Raw genomic sequence first — 24,008 nt, forward strand, 5'->3', positions numbered from 1 at the left:
CCTATCAGCTGTTCGTAACACTTCCCACAGTGAAATGATGCACATGCTGTTTTCTTTGCAAATTTGCATCATAGGATTGTTTTTTGTTTTTCCTGCAGTATATAAAAATTGCTGTATCTCCAAAATAAAACTATGAAGACACTCAAAATAAATTTCCTGTGGTGGGAAACTATTTTTTGCAACTTTATTGTATTTAAAGTTTTGAGGGATAAACCTCTTAAACTTCTCCAAGTAGAAATATATGTAAACAAAACAAAAGCGATTTTCATTTTTTTTTGTAGTTTATTGCACTTTTTTGCAATTTATGTAATTACTATGCACTTAATGCATACATATTATTAAAATATGGGCTATAACAGTTGTATTGATGTATAGCAACTTGAAATGCTCCCACAAATGGCACTACAGCATGTAAAAAAAATAAATAAAAATAATATAAGCTCTGGTGGACTTGGTTCTATAGTAGGTCTTAAAGGGTTAAATAAATATCGTCAAATAATCGTGATCTCAATTTCAGTGAAAATAATCGTGATTATCATTTTTGCCATAATCGAGCAGCCCTAGTTTTGTTCATGTCATATACCAAACAAACTTACCCAATTTGGTTGCCTATGCTGCAAATTCCTTCTCTCTCCCCCTGACATCTCAGTGATGCTGCAGCCCTGTATCACTTCCTGCTGATTCAACCCTGCCATCACCCCAGCATCCCCCTGCATGTTCTTCTCAATTTTGTGTGTGTATCATATATGTGGTGAGTGAAGATATGTGTAGCAGAGATACCAAACTCTAACAATGATCATCTGGTGCAATATTTGTCATAATGAAAAATAAGACAGAAAACGTGGATAAATAAAAAGGTAAACAGAAATTAACATCTTTGATGAATTCTATTCTAGTAGTGGGATTGCATTGAAATAAAAGACACGACCACAAAGCAATTAATAATCAAGAAAAAATAACTGCTTCTCATTTCGACCTCCAACTCATCAATTTCACATTTTATCTTTAAACACAGAGCTTTCATGGTAGACCAATATATTAAAACTCTACAATGAGTATATAGCTAAAGATATCTACGGTATATCAGCCGTCCCCAACCTTTTTTGTGCCACGGACCAGTTTATGTCCGACAATATTTTCACGGACCGGCCTCTAAGGTCTTGCGGTTAACAAAATAAACAAAAATAAAACCAGTACCGGTACCAAAAAAATAGACGATTTATTCACAACACACGGGAAAAGACCCAGGGAAACAGAGTTAACGATAAGAAATGATTTAAAAAAAATAAACACTAAAAACAGATAAAAACCCTGAAAACCACGCGGCCCGGGGGTTGGGGGTGCACTGCTATATATAACTAAAGAAAATGTACTATGAAAAGAAAGATTTCTGTTAGACCCATTTTATTTTTAATTTCTTTAATAATAAATAGATAATCTTAAATTACACTGCAAAATATAAAAATCAATTGAAACCTGAATGGCAGAGATCCACCTGAGGAAAATATAAATGTCCAGATTTAGACACTACAAACAATCACTTCCTGCATAGTGTCATTTGAATGCCACTGTTGGAATTAAAAATGCATTTTTTGCACATCTTCACAGCACAGCTGTCTTTGGTTATAGATGACAATAAGCGTCCTCTTATTCAGCCTACCTACCCTGACAGTCAGCGATGGGTGATAAACCTTCTAGCTGAACCCTTTCTTGTGGCACTCTTTAACTATTAAGCTTGTATAATCGTTTTGGAAAAATCAAAACAGCACTGAATACAGACAGAAAAATAACCCTTGCTTTGATATCATAAGCTACGTCAAGGACAGACATTCAGAGTGAATAATGAATAATGTGAAATGTAAAGGTGACTGCCAGCCTATTTAAAGCCTCACTTAAGAAAAAGGAAAAAAAAAAAAAAAAACATCACAGAAGAAATTTCCGCCAAGATCAGTGACTAGATGACCTTCACATTATTAAATCTCATTTTTCTTCTCATTCACGGAAAAAAAAGAAAAAGAAAAAAAAGAAAAATGTGCACACATCCATGCAAAGGACTCTTAAAAAAAATTACTGATCTAAGAAAAAGGTCATTATGAATGAATAAGTCAAAAGCTTTTCTTTTTCAATAACAATTGTGTCGCTTCCATCATTTATTCATAGCTCAGTGTTTGCATGGATAAATACTGACCTTCCCACTTGCACAGTGGGTAGCATTAAGAAGGGGAAAAAAATAAAAAGGGTTGCACTGCTTTAGAAAAAGCAACAACAAAAAACTTTTTCAGTTTGAATACCCTTAAAACCTATGTATAAAAAAAGATTTCAGAATTAGGTTCAATGTTATCTGTTTTTTTTTTATATAACAGAAAGAATACCAGAAATATGAAAACATACATTTCATTCTCACGTTAATCCTCCTTAGGCCTTACAGTCCTGGGTTGATTTAGTGACTGTTGCCCATCTTGAGAAAGAGTTACCAAAACAAACCCTTACAAACATCAAAGCCACCTTTATCATGAAGGTATTTATAATGCACAGGCTTTAGGCTTTACTGTAAACACTGAAAGGATTTAGCCAGTGACAGTGGTTCTTATATTTTAGAAATCAGCTACTACAATCATTTCTCCAGAAAAGTTAGGATGCTATGTAAAATGTAAATAAGCTGTAAGGAAATTATATGCAAACCATTTAAAATAGTATTCAATGGGAAGTGAAAAAAGACAACATATACATTTTTTATATAATATAATTTCTATTGTAATAATAATAATAATAATAATTGTAATACTTTGAAATAAATAAGGCTTTTTCCTTAAAAAGAGCACAAAAAACTACATATTTTAATAGTTCAAACACTAAATATATATTTTAAACTATCATACTAATGAAAATAATTAGGGAATAGTTCAGATGTGCTGTGTGAAAGAAAAATCGAAAAAAAATCAGCAAATACTTGACTGCGAGTAGGCGAGGTTCGACTGTATATCGGTCAACACTGATGGTGCCTTATGAGAGATGTGCAAAGTAACCGTGCCTTGTTCACTTAATTGCTATACCATCACCAATGCTTGTTTTGCAACTATCTGCTCTCAACAAGCCATGGTCCTTTTCTTTCCCCTTCCCCTGAGGCTCTGGTGTCCATGATATCCAAAAATAATTTAAAATTTTAAGTCATCAGAGCTAGTGTGGCGTTCCACTGTGTCTCAGTCAATCATACATTAGGACTGTAACCAGAGAAGGCATTCTTTGTGAGTCTTGTTTATCTGGTTTTTTTCCTTTTGGTATAATTTTAATCATTATATACGTGGATGCAGGGACAAACTGCATTTGCTGACAACTGTTTTCAAAAGTGTTCTTAAGCCCACGCAGTAATTTCCACAACAGGATCATGTTTTAATGCAGTGCTCCCTGAGGCCTTGAAGATCACAGTCATTCATTATTGGTTGTCAGCCTTATCCCTCGAGTACAGAGATTCATGTTTACTCTCTTAATCTTTTAATGATATTGTGTACCATAAATGACGAAATCCAGAAATTCTTTCTTTTTTGTTCTTAAATTAAACTACTTTGCCTACACAGTTTTTCACTGAATAGTAAACCCTTCTTCACGCTTTTTTTTTTTTTTAAACTGAGAAACCCTGGCTCTGTGGGATGTTCTTCTTACACCCAATCATGTTAATGACCTGTTCCTAATTAACCTAATTAGTCGTGAGAAGCTCCAACAGGTGTGTATATGTATGTGTGTACTTTTGAGCACACAACCTTTACAGTCTTGCAGGCAACTTTCTGAATTATACAGCTATTTCTGCTATTAAATTTAAAATGAATACACAGTAGAAGGCTTTTAAAAAAATAAATGTTTGTAATTTCAACATTTGAAATGCTGCCTTGAATGCCGAGTTTAAACATTTGCACTGGATGCTGTTCACATTTTTTCTATATCACAAGTTTTTTGGGGGGAATTTTTTTGTCATTTTAGGTGCATCAACTCTCCTTGTCTATAATACATAAAAGCGCAGCAGTGCACAAAATCAACCATTTTTTAAGGCTTTATTGGATAGGGACAGCGAAGATAGACAAGAAAGCGGGGAGAGAGAGAGCAAGACATGCAGGAAAGGGCCAACTGCTCTCCGGCCATACGGCATGTAGTCGCCTGCTCATCCACTGAGCTAAACTGGCACCATATCAACTGTTTCTCAAAGTTGCAAATGTTTCCCAATATGTCCAAGATAGATTTAAAGGAACCACATGTGCTTGCTCTAAGGGGGTCATCTGATTGTCAGGACTTTTCTCTATTGTAGGGTCTTTCCTTACACTTTAAACCACCCCAAGGTGACTGTTGTTGTAATTTGGTGCTATATAAATAAAAATACATTAAATCAATTTAGAATCACCTTACCTGAATCCACTTGTCAGGGACAGCCATTGCCAGTCGGTAATCAAAACCAAGTCCTCCCTCCTCCACTTTTCTGCAGAGAGCTGGCATCCCTGACACATCCTATAGGAAAGTCTTATTATTTAATATCACATTTCTACTTTGCGGGCACAGATTTCAACAAAGATTTTATCAATACCCACAACTCACATGTTAAGGGGTGAAATTCCTACACCACAGGCAAAAAAAAGGAAAGAGCGACACCCCATTTCCTTTTGCATTACCTTTTAATTACAGCAATGAATACGCAAGTAAGCTATGTCTAACTAATAAGTTCTTTTAATTAATAACAGCTCTGGGCAGTGTCATTGCAAAGTTAGTGAATGCAAAGATGTGTGTGTGGCAGTGGGTTTTTACCTCTGCAACAGTGATGCAGTCAGGATAAAGGGTATGAAGAATGTGATTGGCAAGCATCAGGTAAACCAAAGAATCTTCATCTACCTGTAGGCCAAAGTATTCACTGTAGTCCCCTGTGAAACCTGTGCCTGTAAACACCCACACAGTGAACACTCATCATGTTTTCACCCAAACTACAGATTTTTTTTTTTAACTGATGCTACCGCTTTGCTTTCTCTTCTTGACATATTTCTAAAATGTCCTAAAATTGTGAAATAAATGTAATCTTAATGAAGGCCGAAGGCTCCTTTGGATAAGAAACTAATAAAAATGCCTCTAGAGACTAAAGAGCAGCTCTTACCAGAACTTGTAGGGTACGCGGAGAGATTTAAACTCTGGAGCAATTATTATTAAGATTAAATACAGATGAATATTCTTGATCTCACTTTATCTCACTTTTTGGCATGTTTAAAAATGTGTTTTGTTGGCATAATGAGAACTAAAGTTTTATTTTTAAAAGGTGGACAGTATTAATCACTGAATATTATTCAAGTGCATCCAAGACAGTGTACAGTCAAAATTCTTCCAAATTAAAAGTAGTCAAACTGTACTAATTTTGAGTTGCAGAAACTGAAAATGATACTTAAAATTATTTGTTGGTTCTGGTTTTCATGAGCATGCTAGCAGAGCAGTTCTAACACCAAAAATACATTCTGACCCCTGAATTTTGGCAAAAATGAAGGTAAGCGCTAATTTTCAGACTCAGCTCAAAATATTAATCTAATTTTGCTATAATTAGGCTTGTTTGAACTGGATTTGTATCAAGTATGACACAGTTGTCAAAGTTCAGATATTATCATCTCTCCATTTGACCTTTTGCCCTCTACTCTGATCTTGGATTTGACATTTCTAGCAGAAGGAAAACTATATTGTTGCCAAGTAATGTGTTTTTCCATGAAACAACATCTCATCTAGACCTGCTCTGTCAGGCAATTTTCTAAAGACATTCAGTTGTTAAACATATATTTTTGCATATTTCTTTATTTATTTTTTTACCTTTAGTTACTGTCACTGCTACTTTGTTGCTAATACTACCATTATAACTGTTGCTGTTGCATCAAATGTTATAACATAGGAAATTCCCAAATATAGAATAAAGATTTTCTTATCTTATAACCCTGCTATATATTGTTACATAAAGAAATGTTACATGTTATCACATGAAGCAATGACATACAGATGAGAAGACATAAAACTACACATTTTATAAATTGTAGCTAATCAGATGTTTTAATTGGCCTATTTGCACTCAGCACATTAAAATCCACTATGCAGACAACTTCTGAAAATCGTTCACCAATGTTGTCTAACATTTGCTAAACAAAATGTATTGTTTACCTCCATGACAACATTTCTAATGGTCCTATCCCAACTTTTGACGGCATACAGGTTACGTTTTACACCAAGTATATTTTAATTTCGTTTATTTAAAATCTCAATTCAGACAACAGTCTTTTTGTTTTACCAGACCAAATTTCTCTAAATATAATTTGGTAAAAAAACAAAACAACCCCCCCCCCAAAAAAAAAAAACAAACCCAAACAAACAAACAAACAAACAAAAAAAAAGAAAAAAATTGTTTTGATGACGTTTTTGACCTTTCTATTAACCTTTCACCTTTATATTAAGCCTTTACATTAACACTTTGATAAAATAAAATTTAAAAAAAAGTTCCCTCATGATGGATAGGATAAGTTAGACCTCTCAACAAAGCTCAAATTAATCTTTAACACTCGGGAGTGTGTGGTGTACACTCCACTGCGAGTTATAAACAAGAGCAGGATGACAGGCTTTACTCACACCACACAGCTCTGAAATATAAGGTGCACACAAACCAGTCTTACCGATGCCATGGTGATGGTACAGCATGGAAGTAACACCATCAAATCTGAAGCCGTCAAAGTGGTACTCCTCCATCCACCAGCGCAGGTTTGACAGCAGGAACCGCAACACTTCCCAGCTAGAAAAACACACACACGCGCACACAAGCACACACATTCAAGGTCAGGCAAAGCAAAAGCTGTGAATTATTCACACATCTCACTGTGCACTTTAGGCACCAGAGATTAATTTTCACCCCTACAGGACATTCACATATTGATAACCAAACTTATATTATGTCGGAGATGGAGCGCAAATGAGAGTGAACGGTGTTTTCATTAAGTACAGTGACTAAATTGAGGAGAAAACCAATTCAAATAACCAGTTGTCAAACTACAAATCAGTGGCTTACAGTGTACGGTTAAGTTTTCTGATTTCCATCACATGCTTTCACTCGATCACTGGGCAAGCGTTTTATATTACCAAGCCCATCTCTGTGTATTTGAAGTGATAGGATTTCACGCCACACTTGGGTAAACAAACACTGCGCAAGGAATGGAGTTTCCTCTCTTGAGGATGAGATAAATCCTACACTTCTACTTGCTTTGGCCTCATCTTCATTGTTTTACAATGTCCTACAAACAAGAGGTCAAAGACTGTACAAAAAAAAAAAAAAAAAAAAAAAAAAAGAAGCCAATAAACTATTTGAATTTGAAAGCGTTAACTGTGGTTGTAGTGTAGCCCACGGTGTGCTACAAAGCATGCAAATGCTCACTGTGTCTGTTGACTGGACTGTGTCGGTGGAGGACAGAGGAGCTGGATTCCATAAATGGCCCCAGTCTCCCCGTTCCTGACTGGGCGAGTCATCCGATTTCTAACAGCCTCTCAAGGCAAAGTACACTACACACCTCAACTCTTTCCATTGAGAGGTGTGTTGCCATGGAAACATCAGTAAAAACTCAATATTTGGTTGTCTATATGCAGTGTGTGTAATGAGGACCAAATGAAACACTGCATACATGGATGCCAAACTGGGAGGCAGCAGCAAAGCACCAGGGATGAGACACGAATGACATTCATTACACTGATTAGATGCTGCCTCTGCTTAGGCCAGGCCCAGATCTTCTCCATACTCCAACAACTGTTTGTAATAGTTTGTGACTACTATGTGTTTATAAATATAAATCTAATGAAGGTTTCTGTTTTTGCGATAAATTTGTATCCACGGAGTGTCTTTGTAGTACGTAAAATATGATTCTACTTCCTGAGCTACACTTCAGAATATACAGCATGTAAAGGGTTTGTTAACAGAAATAATTCAACTGTATGTATTCATGGTGCCAGTCGGCTGGCAGCTGTATAGGCCCACCATGAAAGACGCTCCTGTCTGACAAATGTTTTACCTCATCAAAAGTATTTTTGCTGTGTTATAGGGGGCATTTCACTGTCTAGTTAAATAGAGTGAACCACATAAGCTCCTAGTAAGGCTGATTTCCTTCATCAATTAAAATGTTAATGTATTATTGAATGACAGTATCCTGAATTACAAAGGTCAGACACAGAGTTTTCCCCCTGTCTCAATACCACACCAAGGGCCCTTCAATTCTTTTTATTTTTTGCAATTTCATCATGTCAAAAAATTGGTGAAGCAGCAAGAAGACCCAGATTCATGCTTCAACAACACTTCAATAACATCTAAAACTGAAAAATTTCACACAAACACTAGACAGCTCATGTCCTTAATAATGCTTTATCTTTAAAATGTATTATAGGTTTATCTAACACTAAAACCTGAGGATTACACCTCTGTGGCAAAACCCCCCCACAAAATCCCAGTTTCTTTTGGCCAAGAAAGCCATGACACAAAAATACATTTAAATGCATTCCCTTCTGTGCTCCATTCCTCAGGGATGACCAACACCAGCACTGTTTGACAGGTGTGAAGCTGCATGTTACATCGGTACTTCCTCCATCCCTAGAGAAAGATCACAAGAGAGCCTGGTATGATCCGATATAGCAGGCTGGCTGGGTGGTCACGCAGACCCTGTGATAAATAGATTAGGTCCTCCACTCCACTGCGCAGAGCCAACAAAGGCTCAGACACAATGTATCCTCACGGGATGGAGATAATAGCCATTGAGAGCCAGAGGCCCAAGATGAAACCATACTGCCACATTAGGACCCACAATGCCATTTATGATCAAGTCCAATTACGGTGAGAAAGTTAGATCTCTGTACCAATGCAATGCACCACTTATCTATGCAGTTCAATGAAGTTATCACTTGGTCTGTGGTGTTAATACAAAAGCAAATTGCATATTACACTGTCCTCATAGTAAAGCTCTGCCATGACAGTGAAACCTGGTTAGGGAGCACTAATAGAGTAAAAGCCTAATATTGCTGCTTGTAGGGTAAGACAAAGTAATCTGTCATGGGTGTTTCTGTTCTACCTGCAAGTGCACACTGCCAGAATAAAATAAAATAAAATAACAAAAAAAATCATGTTTAGTTGCTCCTCATCAGAGCTTATTTGCCCCTCATGCTGGCTGTAGCTGTGCCCGGTATTACAGTGTGTATTTACACTCAGTTTCCAGCCAAAAGAAGCCATAAGTTGCCGTGTTTCTAGATTTTGCATTAGGTGACATGTCAACTTGTTAGGGTTGGCGTGGAGAGAGATTTAAGTCCCTGTTTTACCAACATCACAGGTAAGCTGCAGATAAGACCAAATAAATTTTAGAAGCTGACAGTTCATTCCACGAGAAGTGTGATGCCCAAACTGTGTCACCAGACAACCCGATGTATGGGGTGCATTTGTTAGACCAAAAAGGACAAATGAGGTGGCTCGTTTAACGCATTTCAAAACCTTCTATAATCTAACAGGGGACAGAGACACTGACAGGAGTGTCAACATCAACGAAACCACATTCTGGGCTTAAACTTGATTTATTTATCAATCACATTTCTTTCAAATTCAGATTTGCATGCATTAACTAAAGGCAATTTTGGGAGACTATGACTTACTTGGACACCTTTTTTTTTTTTTTACTTTTGAGGCTACTACAGTGTGTGCTTGAAATGTTCTCTAACAGTTTGATTTTTTATTTTCAGTTTAACCGCTCTCCAGTAAAACAGTGATTTCAGTAAGCCAAATCACACATGCCTTGATGCACACAGGTGCTGTGTTGGACTTGTGCAGAAATTACATCTTTATACTGTGTAGCAGAACATTGTAAGCAGCCATTCCACGAGTCTGATAGTACTGGCTGCCTTGCTGGGTAAATTCTCATCTAGAGGTCTGACAGACTGTCCCTGTATTGCTTTGCTTTGTGTTAGATATCTGCCATTTGTCTGGCATTCTTTATGCAGCCTGGCAGCTATCTGCTCTTGCTTGGCATCTTAGGAAGAATATTCTGCTGCCTGCGAGACTGTTTGTATGTTTAGCAACCTGTAATTAGTATCACTTTGTACTTGCCATCTTTCAGGAATCAGTGGCTGTCTGTAAGGCCCGTTCTAATTCTTCAGAGTTTTCTCCAGTGGACCATATTTCAGGAGTTGCAGGACATTTAGAAGTGATTTTCATAAGGAAGCCGTTAAAGTAATTTAAATAACCACAGTAACAAAAAAAAAAAGAAAAAAAAAAGATAATAATTACTAGTCTTCAAACTTTGTTATCTAGTTAGCTAGAGATCCTGCATTACAGTTGGTAACATAAGACAGTGCTCCTGCTAGTTTTTAATTACTCCCTGTTCTGGCCATGTTGACGTCAATTTGTGCAGCAAACATCCGTTTCTATGACAAAATTGCCCATCCTTCATGTGTATTGTCATCATTGGTTAAAAATAAGAGCTTTGAATCTTGAATCTTTCAGAGTTAGGTCTCGGACTTCGACCCAGAAATCATACAGCAGTTTTCAGTGGAATAGTACGTACTGTTCAAGCATAAAGGTGGTACGTCACTTTAGGAGCATGACCAAAGGCAATCAGTGCCTTTCTGGAGATCCAGTTTTTAAAGTCACAGAGTACACAAACTCCTTCCTCCGTTCCATCCATCCATCGTTTAACCTGGACACACTAAGGGCTCCAACATGTTTACATGCTCAACATTGTAGAGGTTTACTGTCACCAAGGGGAAGAGTCACAAAAACCGGTCTGTGGGCTACTCTTGCTTGTGCTGTTGTTGGTCCTTGCCAGCTAGGAGAAGACTAAAGTTCTAACATGCAAAGAGCTGAAGTGAAACCAAGAATTAAAAACAATGAAAAAGGGCCACTGCGGCCCACCATCAGGGCTTCTCATGCTGTATTTTTCTACAAACCAGTTAGGATCTGACCCATACATAGGCTACGTTCACACTGCAGGCGAAAGCGCATCAAATCAGATTTTTTTGACCTTATGCGACCCATATCCGATCATGGTATGACAGTGTGAACGGCACAAATCCGATATTTTCAAATCCGATCTGGGTCACTTTCGTATGTGGTATTGAATCCGATACATATCCGATGTTTTAGAAAGCGACTGCTGTTTGAACGGTCATGTCGCATTAAATCCGTCTTTTATGTCACCGACACAAGACAGATGCCAATTATCAGCTCCGGAGAAGCGCCCGATAAGACATCGCGAACGCTTCCTGGCCATCCAGTGTAGATGTCAGTGAAACTGTTGGGAAGACAACGTGAACATTTTATTTGTATTTTATAATCTGCAGATTCTGACAGAAATCTGCAACTATCCTTTGAAGCACCGCGCCTCTCTAAAACAGCAATAAGGATAATTATTAGGTTATCTACAATATTATGTAAATAACAAAATAACTTAAAGCAAAAATTGGGAAACGTAAAGTCCGAAGTCTTTATATTAAGGGCCATCAGTCAAACAATATTGTTTGCTCTGGGTCTAAACAGAGCCGTTGTGTGTGACTTCTTTTGCGCATGCGGGCCGCTTTGAGCGTTCACACTAGAGAGCGTTTGCTGTTGCATTTTATTTGTAGTGTGAACAAGCAGACAAAAAAAAGAATCGGATTTGATCAAAAAATCAGAATTGAGCATTAAGACCTGCAGTGTGAACGTAGCCAAAGTGTCATCCATAACAAGCTTTGGGATTTTTTGAATAACTGCACATTAGCGTAAGATAAGAGACAGTATACTATATCATAAATTAAGCACAACAGGAGGAAACATTTTCACATTCACACCTCTGGTCAGTTTACTTAACAATCATGTCCTTGGACTGTGGGAGGAAGCTGAGGTACAAACAGTGAACTCACATAAGTACAGGGAGACCATGAAAATACATCAAAACCAGGACCTTCTCACTGTGAGGCACCAGTACAAACCACTGCACTACTGTGCTACCCCAGGTACAACACTCAATTTAAAAATTCACAAACTATAGATATTTTCTTCCTATTTGGCTAGTTTTCAATGGTTAAGGGGCATGAAGGTAAAGTGTTTGTATCTTATCCTATCCAGTGACTCCATGAAGCACCTACTGGTAGCAATACAGGGAGTTCCAAGAAGCCAACTTGCACACCTACTGCTAAGCTGAACTCATTAGCCGAAGCTCACTAGAGGGGAAAAACTACTTTTCCCATTGCTGTGTGACCTGATGGGATAGGGGAAATAACTCATGGGTGTTAAATACTGAAATGAATGCATTTGGATTGAGTGACTGAGTTTTCAAGTGTGGGTTTAGTGATTGATCAGACAGTACCAAAACCCCAGCTACAGCACAAAGTTGGTCCAAGTAGGAGCATTCATGTTTTTACATAAGGGAAATAGAGTTTTTGTTGTTTCTTCTGTGATGGTTTCTGCTCCATTTCTTTCAAATAAAAGCATGCCAGTTACCAGCAGGGTGATTCCTTGCTCCCCCTAGATGTCTTTCCTTGGGTGTAGTTTTCTTATTCTAGAACTTCAAAATTTAAAGGGCATTTAGCTGGTAACAGCTGGAAACAGATTTTGTAGTGTCATCTCATGCTTGAGAGAAAATTGCATCATTTGTTGTGTATCTAGTTTTATTGGGCACACAGTGGAGGGTTACATGGATTCAGGTCTAATTATATAACTTGATCAGTGTCTTAGCATTATATTATACATCAAACAAACAAAAGAATGATATATGCATACATACACACACATGCACGCGTAGAATAATACTGTCAAAGTGAAAATAGTTAGTCCTCCCTTTCAACATGAACATCAACAGAGAGAAAAGCTAAAAAGCATTTTCAAAAGCCTAGCCCCAAGCCCATTTTTCATATCTTAAGAATTCACACAAAAATTGATGAAAAATTGATGCAAATGATCCTGAGAGAGGTTGGGGATATAGAATGGACCCACAGCAAGCTCTTCAGAACTCTCACTACTGATCTGCAAAAAGGCTTGGCTTCTTTGGCTGCCAACCCCCCTACAAGCACTCTACTTACCCGGTCACTGTGTCAAGGTGACTTTGACGTATTTAAAAAGGTTCATGAAGGAAACAGACACCGATGAATGATGTGGATGTCCCCAAATTAGTTTCTGTTCGACACATACCCATGCGTTTGGTGCAGCACACCTAGTACATTCACATACACCACATCTTGACAACTTATTGACCTATTATGCTACATTCCAGCTCCAAATTTGTATTCTATTAGAGCCGCTAATATAAAAACCCATATTTATCTTATTCTCTTTAAATTGGGGAGCCTCTTATTTTGTTAACTGAAACAAACCATTTTAGCTCTTGTCACGTTCAGGCCACCACCTTACCTTCTTTAACCTCCTAATACCCGAACTCTTTCATGGCATGCTTGAAATCTTTGCTATATGGGCTGATTGGGACCTGATGAATGTAAAAACATTTTTTTTACTGATTTTTGTTTTGGAGAAAAATGAGATCCACATTCAAGGACATTCGTTTTAAATTTTGATAGAACAGTGGCAGTATAATGTCCTCGTAAGTGGATATCAGGCACTTGTAGAGCAAAAATCTTGTATTTTGGTCTAGACAACCCAAAATGTGATGTCCATATATGTGGATGCCAGGTCCTAGGAGGTTAAGCTAACTGTCTTTTGATTGGCTAGCCCCCCCAAACAGCTAATGTGGGAAGCCAGTGGATGAGACCGCTGTGTTCTCATGCATGGCTGCGCATGTTTAATATGAGTGTCCACCAAGTAATTACATGAAAGAAAAGCCATAAAAAACTTTATTATGGGGCCATGAAGTGTAAGCATTCCCTGTAGGTTTTAAGAAAATCTGAGACATCAAAGGAAATTTTCAAGCAAAAGTTGGCTGTTTTTGCCTAAAGTCGAAAAAAAATGAAAGACAATTCTAAGAAGTAGACTACTGAAAGTTAAGAATGTTTTCCTTTAAAACAAATTAATAAACACAGCCAATATCAGAATGCTGATTATACAGCATAGACCTGAAAATATGGCAGGTGGATGGATGACATTACAGCATGAATGCTTAAATATTTTTTTGTACATTTATTATTTACTTGGTTCAATTTAGCAATTATTTAAAAATGGCTTAACAACCACCAGCATATGCATGTGTCCTTATAGTTTCAATGCAGCTCGCTTCTTGGATAGCCAAGTTTGTATTCAGCAACAGCAAACCCACTTCTAGCATTCCTAGAGCCTGGAACCAATGTTTGCAAAACCAGACATTCTTAATACCGAATGCAGACACATTTGACTCAGAGGCAACTCAAGTTAACAAATTGGATAGCAGGTATCTATCTAAACAGCATTCTCTCTGGACTGTGTTGAATGTTTTATGAGGAAAAGCTGAAGTGGAACACATACAACAAAAAAGGTGTTCTTTGATAAAGATGCACAAGTGGAAGCAAAGCAAAAAAGGCAGCAACAAGGAAAATGTGCATTTGCTCTGATAGCTTGTATCAGTCAGCTTCTGTCAACCTAATAAGAACATCATGGTCAGAATGTGATGGCTGATAGCAAGGCTGCTTGATTAAAAACAGACTGTGTATCCCACAAGGTTCACGGGTAGCCTCTGAGGTTCATTTCCTTCCAAAGAAAGTAACAGAAAGCTTGACACAAACGACGTGTCCAAACATCTTGCGAGAGGCAAAGAAGACAAATGAACTGGCTATGACATTGCAGAGCTCCTTTGGGCTTTTACAAATGACTCCTCATATGCCTCCCAGTTGTGGCATATGTCTGCACCATGTCTAATGAGTGCTTCTGATACGAGGAGGGTTCAATAACTAATGAAAGAAGAACCTTGTTCTCTTATTATAGCCCCCCTGCCTGACACTAAGCATTGTATAATGTATTGGAAAGTGGTGCACACTGACACACACTTATTAAAAGCGAGTTCAAAAAGGCATTTGATAGACTCAACAGTGCCTGTTCCTCTTTAATGTGTGCTGGGATCATTTTCAGGGTACAGAGGCAAGAGAGACACCCAATTAACAGGGCGAACAACAACACCAGTCGATAGTTTTGGTGTACATTGAGCACCAGCAGAGACAGAAAAAATAACCTGCCTATTTATGGCCTTTCATCTGTTTTCTAACACTTTTGTAATTAGTTGAAACTACGAACATCACCAAATCTCTGTTACACTGTGACGATCCTAGCTGAACAAATGTACAAAAAGGTAAAAAAAAAAAAAAAGAAAAGAAAAGAAAATCAAGGCAAAAGGAGGAAACTTGAGTTTTCAGTTAACCACTCATTCACTACACTTCACCTATATATCAGTGCCTTACTTCACGGCCGTCTGGTTGAGCGATGTAATCTGCCATTTTTGAGAGCATGTCTTGGTTTTGACCTTCAACAAATCTTTCTGTACAAGGCAGTCTGAGAAACTGTAACAAGTGATATGGCAGGTTCCCATTTATCCTCATTCATCAATCTTTACACGTGTTTACATTTATATGTAGCTGATGCAGACAAAGTGTCTTTTCATCATAAGTTCAATGTCTAACAGTATGTAACATTCAAATCTCCACGGCAGGTACAGCATAATGGAGGAGTAGAAATAGCAGGGATGTGTTTGCTTTCAAATCACGCTAAAAAGATCTTGAAAAATATATAATGTCTAATCAGGACGATGTTAATCACAGTAAATTTAAATGGTATAAAGAACAAAAGTAAATTGGTTCTGTGGTTTTGGTTTATGGTTTTTAATATTACACAGCATGTCCATTTTTACTACTACTTTATATGAGTAAGTAATCACATTGTCATTTAGTTATATTGTGGAAACTCTTCAACACTTTTTTCCCCCCACCAATTGAAAATGACACTGTATCAAAGTGACTGAATAAACGTGAATTAACTATTACCTCTCAGTTTCAGACATTCACCAGCAAGTCTGTTAGGTACGCTTATTCAACTGTGTTTTAACACAAATGTCTAATTAGCCAATTACATGGCAGCAAGTCAGTGCATTTAGGGAGGGTCAGACAACCTGCTGAAGTTCAAACTGAGTATCAGGGGAGATTTGAGGGACTTTGACCGCAGCATGGCTGTCTGTGCCAGACAGCTTAGTATTTCAGAAACTGCTGATCTGCTGGGATTTTCCCACATAACCATCACTAGGGTTTACAGATAGTAATCTGAAATGATAAAAATTTTCCAGTGAGTTGTAGTTCTCTGGGGAAAAATGTGGTGTTAATGCAATAGGTTATAGGATAAGGGCTAGGAGAAAAGTCTGCAGGAGAACATTTCTGAATGCACAACACATCAAACCTTGGAGCAAATGCATTACAGCAGCAGAAGAGCACACCGGATACTACTCCTGTCAGCTAAGAACAGTAAACTGAGGCTACAATTCACACTGGCTCAACCAAGACTGGTCAATAGAAGACCAGAAAAAAGTTGTCTAATGAAACTTTATTTAATTGCTGAAACATTCAGATGACATGGTCAGAATTTGTCAAAAACCTGGATACTTATTAAAAAGTTATAAAAACTATACAAGTACCTGGAGTAGTTAAAGAGACGGCTGTCCCACAAGCTGTGCACCCCTCTGGGTGGAGAATGGAAGAAACATGAGTCGGATCCATCAAACCGATTTAAGCCATCTTCCGTGTTCTTGGACGCGTGGCTGTGAACGACATCCAGGAGCACCATAATCCCCATTGAATGAGCCACATCAATCAGCTGCTTCAGCTCATCTGGGGTCCCATAGCGGCTACAAATGAACACACACATTCAGATTCACATTAGGTTACTACACAAGCTTAACCCTGAAGTTTAGGTTGATTCAAAATTGCCACTCAATGAAAATCATCCAAGTTACAACTGGAATATGTCAGACTAACCTTTTCCCCCCCTATAATTGGACCATTTTGAGCACATAACTAACAGCATGCACATATGCAAACACAAGCTTAAAAAAAATTCAAGGACCTAAATTACATATATTTTCTGAGTTGTTTCAATTTCCCTAACAATAAACCTGTCAAGCAGATCTTAACTCCCACTCAATGGTTTTATTCTTTCTAAAATTGCTGTCACATTGACAAAAGGCCCATTTAAGACTAAGTGCAAACCAACACTGAATTTATATTTTCATTAAATGTTTGTAATTCAAATAATCACAACAGCATTGAGCAGTATATTATTGTACAAGCATAGCCGCTTTGTCTAAAGTGAGCTTTTGTCATTTGATAGATGTTTTTATATTAACCTTTTCTACAGGACATCTACAGTAAAGTCAGTGGAATTCTCAGGACACTGAAAAACACAACTGTATGTGTACGCATCCATAACCCACACCTTATATTATCCAATCTCTAACATCCCATCCTCCCAACAATCATCATATCAGCTTCCTTTAAAAATAAAAATAAAAATAGGACACATAGTGACAGGATTATCCTGCTTTCCGGTATTCAACCACTGAGGTTTTAAATGACACTAAGCGATCAATCAAGGGTGAAATTACAATATATATAACTATGCCCTACTCTGAGCAAGGAAGGAGGATCTCTGAAAGAAGATAAAGACTCAGACTAGTCCACCTTTATCTACGACTCTCCCCACTCTGTGGATTAACAGAAAATGTATTTACAGAGAGATTATTGCTGGTGTCAGACTTCCTAACCTTGATTTGAGGTGACTGAGTTGAGGAGAAAGTTGCTCACTCAGTTTGTTTTTGTGACACTCATTCAACCCTCAAAATAAAACATCAACAACTTTAAAACATTTTGCAGCCGCTTTAAAGATAAAATACATTCAGGTGGTAAAGTGTGATACTGGATACCTTAAAGCTGAAATCTTTTAGAGTCTGTCTTTCAGATATTTTACTGGTTCACAATTTTACTCCCAGTATGATTACACTTCCTCTTTCTTTTTAATTGACAAATATATTAGAAGAAGGACTTCATATATATATATATATATATATATATATATATATATATATTTGTCTATTCTTTTAATGCAGTAGTATTGCATTTGATATATACTCACTTTGGTTGTTTTTCTCCTTAAATCTGCTTTATGAAGGTAGCAGGACAGAGATTTACTCCGATTACACAAACATTATGTAGGAGAAAGTAACGGAACATGGGTATTGATTTGTAAATAACTGGACATGATAATATTATACTACACTGTATTTCTAACCAACTAGGCAGCGGATTTATTTATCTTGGCAATACTTTCTTTGAAGATATAATTAATTTTGGGGTCAACTTGAAAGAGAGACAGTGTAATGTAAAATGTGCAAAAATTAGACCAGATTTTAAATAATATTTGGATGCAGACTACTGTATGATGTGATGTTTAGAATCCCCAAGACATTTTGTGAAAGTTTGACTCTATTTGACCCTGAAGAAGTGGTCAGAGGTCTAAAGTATTGTGAAATTTCAAACCCCAACATATCATTCCCTATAACACGACACTGCATCTACAGCTTTTATCAGAATTCCAGGCCAGCCGAGAGATATAATCTCTGCAGCGTGTCCTGGGGCTTCCTCCCGTTGGGACATCCCCAGAACACCTCAACCAGAAGGCACCAAGGAACATCCTTGTCAGATTCCAGAACCAACTCAACTGGCTCCTTTTGATGTGGAGGAGCAGCGACGGCTCTACTCGGAGCCCCTCCTGGATGTCCGAACCCCTTCCCCCATCTCTAAGGGAGAGGCCAGCCACCCTTCGGAGGAAACACATTTCCGCCGCTTGTAAATGCGATCTCGTTCTTTCGGTCACTACCAAAAGCCCGTGACCCGAGGGTAGGGATGTAGATCGACCAGTAAATTGAGAGCACTTTTACACTCAGCTCCTTCTTCACAACGACCGACTGGTACAGCGTCCGCATCACTGCAGCCGTAGCAGCAGTCCGACTGTCGATCTCCGGCTCCCTTCTCTATTAGAATTCCTTCAAACCTCAAGCTATCATGTTTATAGACAGAATGATGACACGCTACCAAAAACATAACCTCCTTGGCAGAGACAAGTACCTTGTACAAAATACAATATATATATATATATAAAACTAGTGAAATGATGGCATTTACCTGGAAGCAGCAAAGAAACTTGTAATCTGATATCCAAAGCTTGCATAGTAGGCATGCTCCATGATGGCCATCAGTTGAATACAGTTGTAACCTGGACCAAGAGAGGAGACACTGCAATTATCATATTACAAATTTCATCCCCATTTCATGCCTTAAAAAGCATATTATACCAGATTAAACAGCTAACCTTATCTAGCTGTTGTGAAACTATTAAAATATTCATCAAAAAAAAAACATGTGTTTGGTGTGTATGGCAGTGGGATACACTGTGCTTATTTGTTCCTTATTTGTATTTGGATAGCTTAATTTCCCTACAGTAACTAGAGGGGTTATTAATTTTGCAAATCTTCATCTTCTTTTCTAATGATTAATTTTAATAAACCCCTGCTGTTCAGCTTGTATTTCAAACATCATTTAAAAATGCAAATAATTCTTATGATGTGTGGGTTGGTTGGCCACACAGAATAAGACACGCTTAGAAAAATTCTCTGAAACGTCTCTCTTTTTGTGTTTTGGCCACTATTTGGTACAGAAACAATCTGGAAATCTTTAAGAGTTGATACTATTTGACCTGTGTCAGTCACACTGTATGTATGAGCTCCAGGCATTTCCTTTTTGACACAAGCTCCAGTATCCTAAAGACAAGCTGTGGCAACAGGGAAACACTAGCTATCAGTCAGGAGGTCATATACCACAAAACAACCTACAAAAACTGCCTCTATGAATAAGAGAACAACAGGCTTTTAAACTGCCACTGAGGACTCTAGAGGGAGGCCCTGCGGTTTTCACTGTTGTATTGAACAGATTTATTTATATATATCTCTTTTCAGGCTAGAGAGAAAGGAAACAAAACTTTGCCTTCTGAAGGATTGTGACAAAGCGCTGGGGTGAGAGGAAGTTTCTTTTTTTTATATATATATATATATACTCTCTTTCAGTCAAGAAAATGAAATGGCAGGTAAAGTCACCGTCACTAGAGACTGTGGAGTTTAGCCTCCTGGAGAATCCTTATTGTATAGAACCCCTCAGTTGCTGCAGCAGTTACTCTGCCAGTTTCCTTATCTGCCAAACAAGATGACACAACCGAGAAAACGGACTGATCACATTTCTCTTGGTCTGCTGTGTCAGTTGTGTCTGTACTTTTAACGATGTCAGTGCAGCGTGGCGTTCCTGAATGCAAAATAACACCAACGCTCATAGGGGTAGAGAAGCAAAATGGGTACTTCTTTCATAAGGTTGCAGCAACGTTTGAACGCTACTCTTAGTTGAGATAACTTGAAAATTAACTACTTAAAAATTAGTGAAAAATATACATTTGCATGATGTTTTAGGTCATATACATAAGATCATAAGCAAAATATAGGGTTGCTCGGTGACTGCGTTTAATTTTTTTCTTTGTTGTCTTAGACCGAGTTCAAGTAGTTGCAGTGACCAACTTTCAATCGTAAGGCGATAGCACAAGTCAATTGGTGAAAGGCAACCTCTCTCCAGACACTTGCAACCTGACTGCAATCACTCTTAGACAGACTGACAACAGTTTGTAAATAATTGTTGTTTAATTTATAAAAGCAGAAATTGACAGCACGTTGCAATCAATCTGAGTCAGTCTGCACCAGTGAGTGCAGATGCATATCACTGCAATAACGACATGACAGGTTGTCAACATTGTCAATATTTCTTTGTAAAATCAAGGTTGCCAAGTGCCTGTGTCATTTTGCAGTTACATCCCTGTCCTGCAAAAACCACGTTACCATCTGAATAGAAATGTTTCAATTTTGGGCTCAAATCTTTGAGATTTTAGATGGACTAACTATGAGTAGCTAATATAAAATTATTTTCCATATAAATTTTTGTATATGTAGACAGAAACCAATTTACAACAGACCAAAGAAGATCAATTTTTGCTGATTTATCACAGTTAATCATGGTATTTTCACAGATAGGTGGCACCACTGACAGAGACTGACTCAGTCTTATTGCCGTTTTACTCCCATCTCGATGCACCAAAGTTGCTTTGCAGACAGAGACTGACTGAATGGTTAAATATCTGGTCCCTGACTTCGAAGAAACCTTCTCAAAGGCAATGAAAATGCAAGCTAATTATACACGGTGGGAATAATTTTGGACATACTGCGGTCTCCAACCACTATAGTCTCATGTGTGAATGTAGCCCATTGGAATTATTTTTCCAGTTCAAGTAAATGCACATTACTTATTAGGTAAACCTGTGAGTTTTACATTGAATTAATCAGAAGCCCGAGGAATGAAACACACACACTTACACATACACTGTTAAAGAAAATCTGTCAGGGAAAAAATGCTTAGGGGCAGAGGCAGGCAGATAGCGTTTCTCTAGTATTGACTTTGTGAGTCATGAGTATGAAGAAAAAAAAAAACCCAAGTTGTCATACTTAGAGCCACAACTGCTGTGCAGTTTGGCTTGTGCTGTGGAGCCCCTTTTACAGAACACGATCCACTGGTCAGTGATCCCTTTAGGTCATACCAGTAAACAGGATGTTGACTTGCTGATGTGGTATCATCTAGACAGTGTGACAGGTCTGCCACAGAAAATACTGTTTCTGGTGGAACAGTGGTACTCACAGTTGTACGACATGTCTGCTATGTTATGGACTAGTGGTGACAGTTACTAAATAAATAGATATTAAAAACCCCTCAAATGTTTTGTTTCGCCCACGCTGTCGGCTCAGAATTGACATGTATGCAGGTATGTGACCTCTATACATTACTTTCTGTTCTTGGCTGGAGAACATACGAAATATTTTCGAGTTGAAAAGCTCTTACTGACTGTTAGAAGAATGGGATCACAGCATGATGGCTGCTGTAGACGTCTTACAGACTTAAAGAGCTGAAGGATCCGGCAAAGAATAATCGTGTAGAGCTAGGGTTTTTCCATCTCACATCTTACCCAAGTCTTTTATGCGAGGCAGCACATTGGTTGTGAAGTTGTTGTATGAGGCGATCTTCTCCTCTGGAGAGCCAATTCCCACATGAGACTCGTATATTCTCAGGCTCGTGGGCTTCCTGGGTCGAGGGTGGATATGCTGAAGAGGTAACCAAAACGTCATGCACAAAATCATAACAGAGTCTGGGGCTTTTTCCCCCCTTCTAGAAACTACATCTGTTGAGCGCTTATGATCCATAAAGACAAAGTGTGGGTTTTTGCACAAATATCTCATCGCCGAGATGAATAGCTGCACACACGTAAAACAATAAAAATATTTATGATTCATGCTAGCAGTGTTACACAACAGGAGAAGCATTTCTTTTTATACATAGTGCCCATTTCCTGATGGCTACCCACCAAGCCTTGTGAACACAGCATTTCAAGTACATGATTGAACTACTTGTAAATAAAACAAATATACTGCCAGTAAGAGGGCCCCTCTAATTAAAATGGTGCCAAATAACAAGTGATAAAGAAGGCAAGGTGGCCTTTAATAGCCTCTTAGTGTTTTGCTTGTTCACTCTTGGGCTAAGGACATCAAGTAGCATTGAGACACATTCAGCCTCACTCAAATCAGCAGCATCGAGCACCCACATTAAGAATGGCCACAACAGCTTTGCATATGAGAGGCAAAGCTGATTTACAATGACTGTTCCTCATTTCGAGAAGAAATGGTGAATGTAGAGGGTAGCACCACATAAACTGTGGTTTTAGTAACACAATATTCAATGATTAACATCATCTCAAAGCTTTTTTAAAAAAATAATCATAATAATTAAGGGGATGAGCTGTTTTAAAAAATGATAGACATTTAATTTTCATTTCCTGGCACTCACTATTTGTTATACTTAGTACTGCAACAAGACACTGATCATCTCTGTACATGAAAAAAAAAAAAAAAAAGCAGCTCGAGCTCCAAAGCTGGTAGTAACTAATACAACATGGAAATGAAAAACACTGAATGTGCAGGTGGTTTTCATGCATCTATTTTTTCTTTTTTTTAGGCAAAAGTCATTTTTAAAGGATATTTTGTAACTTACAATGTAAGGCTGAGGGGGATCCCAGTGAACCCAGTCGTAGATGACGGCTTTCTCCTCCCTGGTCACATATTTTGCCCAAGGCGAGATCCGGTAAAGACGCTGTCCCTCCTTTGTGTGAACCACCACCTGGGAAAATAAGACAAATGAGTTTTACGTTACAGCAAGGGCACCTAAACAATGACAGGGCATTGAAGAAAAGAAAAAAATTGGGTGGGCATGACAGTCACTTTGCATAAGCGACATGGACATCTAATAAGCAGACAGATAACAGACACCACAATGCATGCTGAGGTGTCTACATTCTGGATTAAAAACCTACAGAAGGGGATGAAGGATATCTGTATGTAATCTAAAATGAAATGGAAAAGACAAAGCTACAGAGAAGTCAGGGGAAAAAAGTAGAAAGGATCAGCAAAGCACAGTCAGAGGCCTCAAAAGGTCTTCTTTGTTTGCTGCATGATGCAGCCCCTGGATGTATTTGATATTAAAGTCAGTATTTATTTACATCTGTTAGCCATGAAATGCTTACATCATAAAACTGTGCTGTTGCTCCCTATCCATTATAAAGAAAGATGGTGCAAACTGTTGATGAAAACTGCCTCTTTTCCAGAAAGCCAGTTCCTACTCTCCAATGCCAAATTCACAGCTTTAAAAGTGTTATGCATGGCTCTCTGGGAGCACTGCAGACATGGCACGATGTAGGGGACAGAAAGCCACAGTACAGTATTGACTAGAAAACTTGTTGCAGTAAATTTGGATTCAGTGGTGATTTATGCCGTTGTATTTTGAGGGGTGCAGCTCTTTAATTGGTTTTAACAAAGCCACAGACCCATGTTGAGAGGGGATTTGAGCCAGGGAGCAATTTAGAAAAATAGGAA

The 24,008-nt window shown here is 38.0% G+C and overlaps 1 protein-coding gene across 1 annotated transcript in view; it reads right to left on the reverse strand.

Moving 5' to 3' along the window:
* gbe1b (glucan (1,4-alpha-), branching enzyme 1b) overlaps nucleotides 1-24,008 on the reverse strand; it is a 102,839-nt gene that overhangs the window by 55,906 nt on the left and 22,925 nt on the right. Inside the window, exons 4-10 of the mRNA XM_082502524.1 lie at nucleotides 23,131-23,256; nucleotides 22,052-22,187; nucleotides 19,126-19,216; nucleotides 16,584-16,793; nucleotides 6,672-6,787; nucleotides 4,789-4,916; nucleotides 4,396-4,494 (exon numbers count right to left, since the gene is read on the reverse strand). Coding sequence (XP_082358650.1) covers nucleotides 4,396-4,494; nucleotides 4,789-4,916; nucleotides 6,672-6,787; nucleotides 16,584-16,793; nucleotides 19,126-19,216; nucleotides 22,052-22,187; nucleotides 23,131-23,256 — 906 coding nt within the window. The remainder of the gene's footprint in view (nucleotides 1-4,395; nucleotides 4,495-4,788; nucleotides 4,917-6,671; nucleotides 6,788-16,583; nucleotides 16,794-19,125; nucleotides 19,217-22,051; nucleotides 22,188-23,130; nucleotides 23,257-24,008) is intronic.

Source organism: Aulonocara stuartgranti, assembly GCF_965226115.1.
Source record: "Aulonocara stuartgranti genome assembly, chromosome: 14".
NCBI classification, from domain to species: domain Eukaryota; kingdom Metazoa; phylum Chordata; class Actinopteri; order Cichliformes; family Cichlidae; genus Aulonocara; species Aulonocara stuartgranti.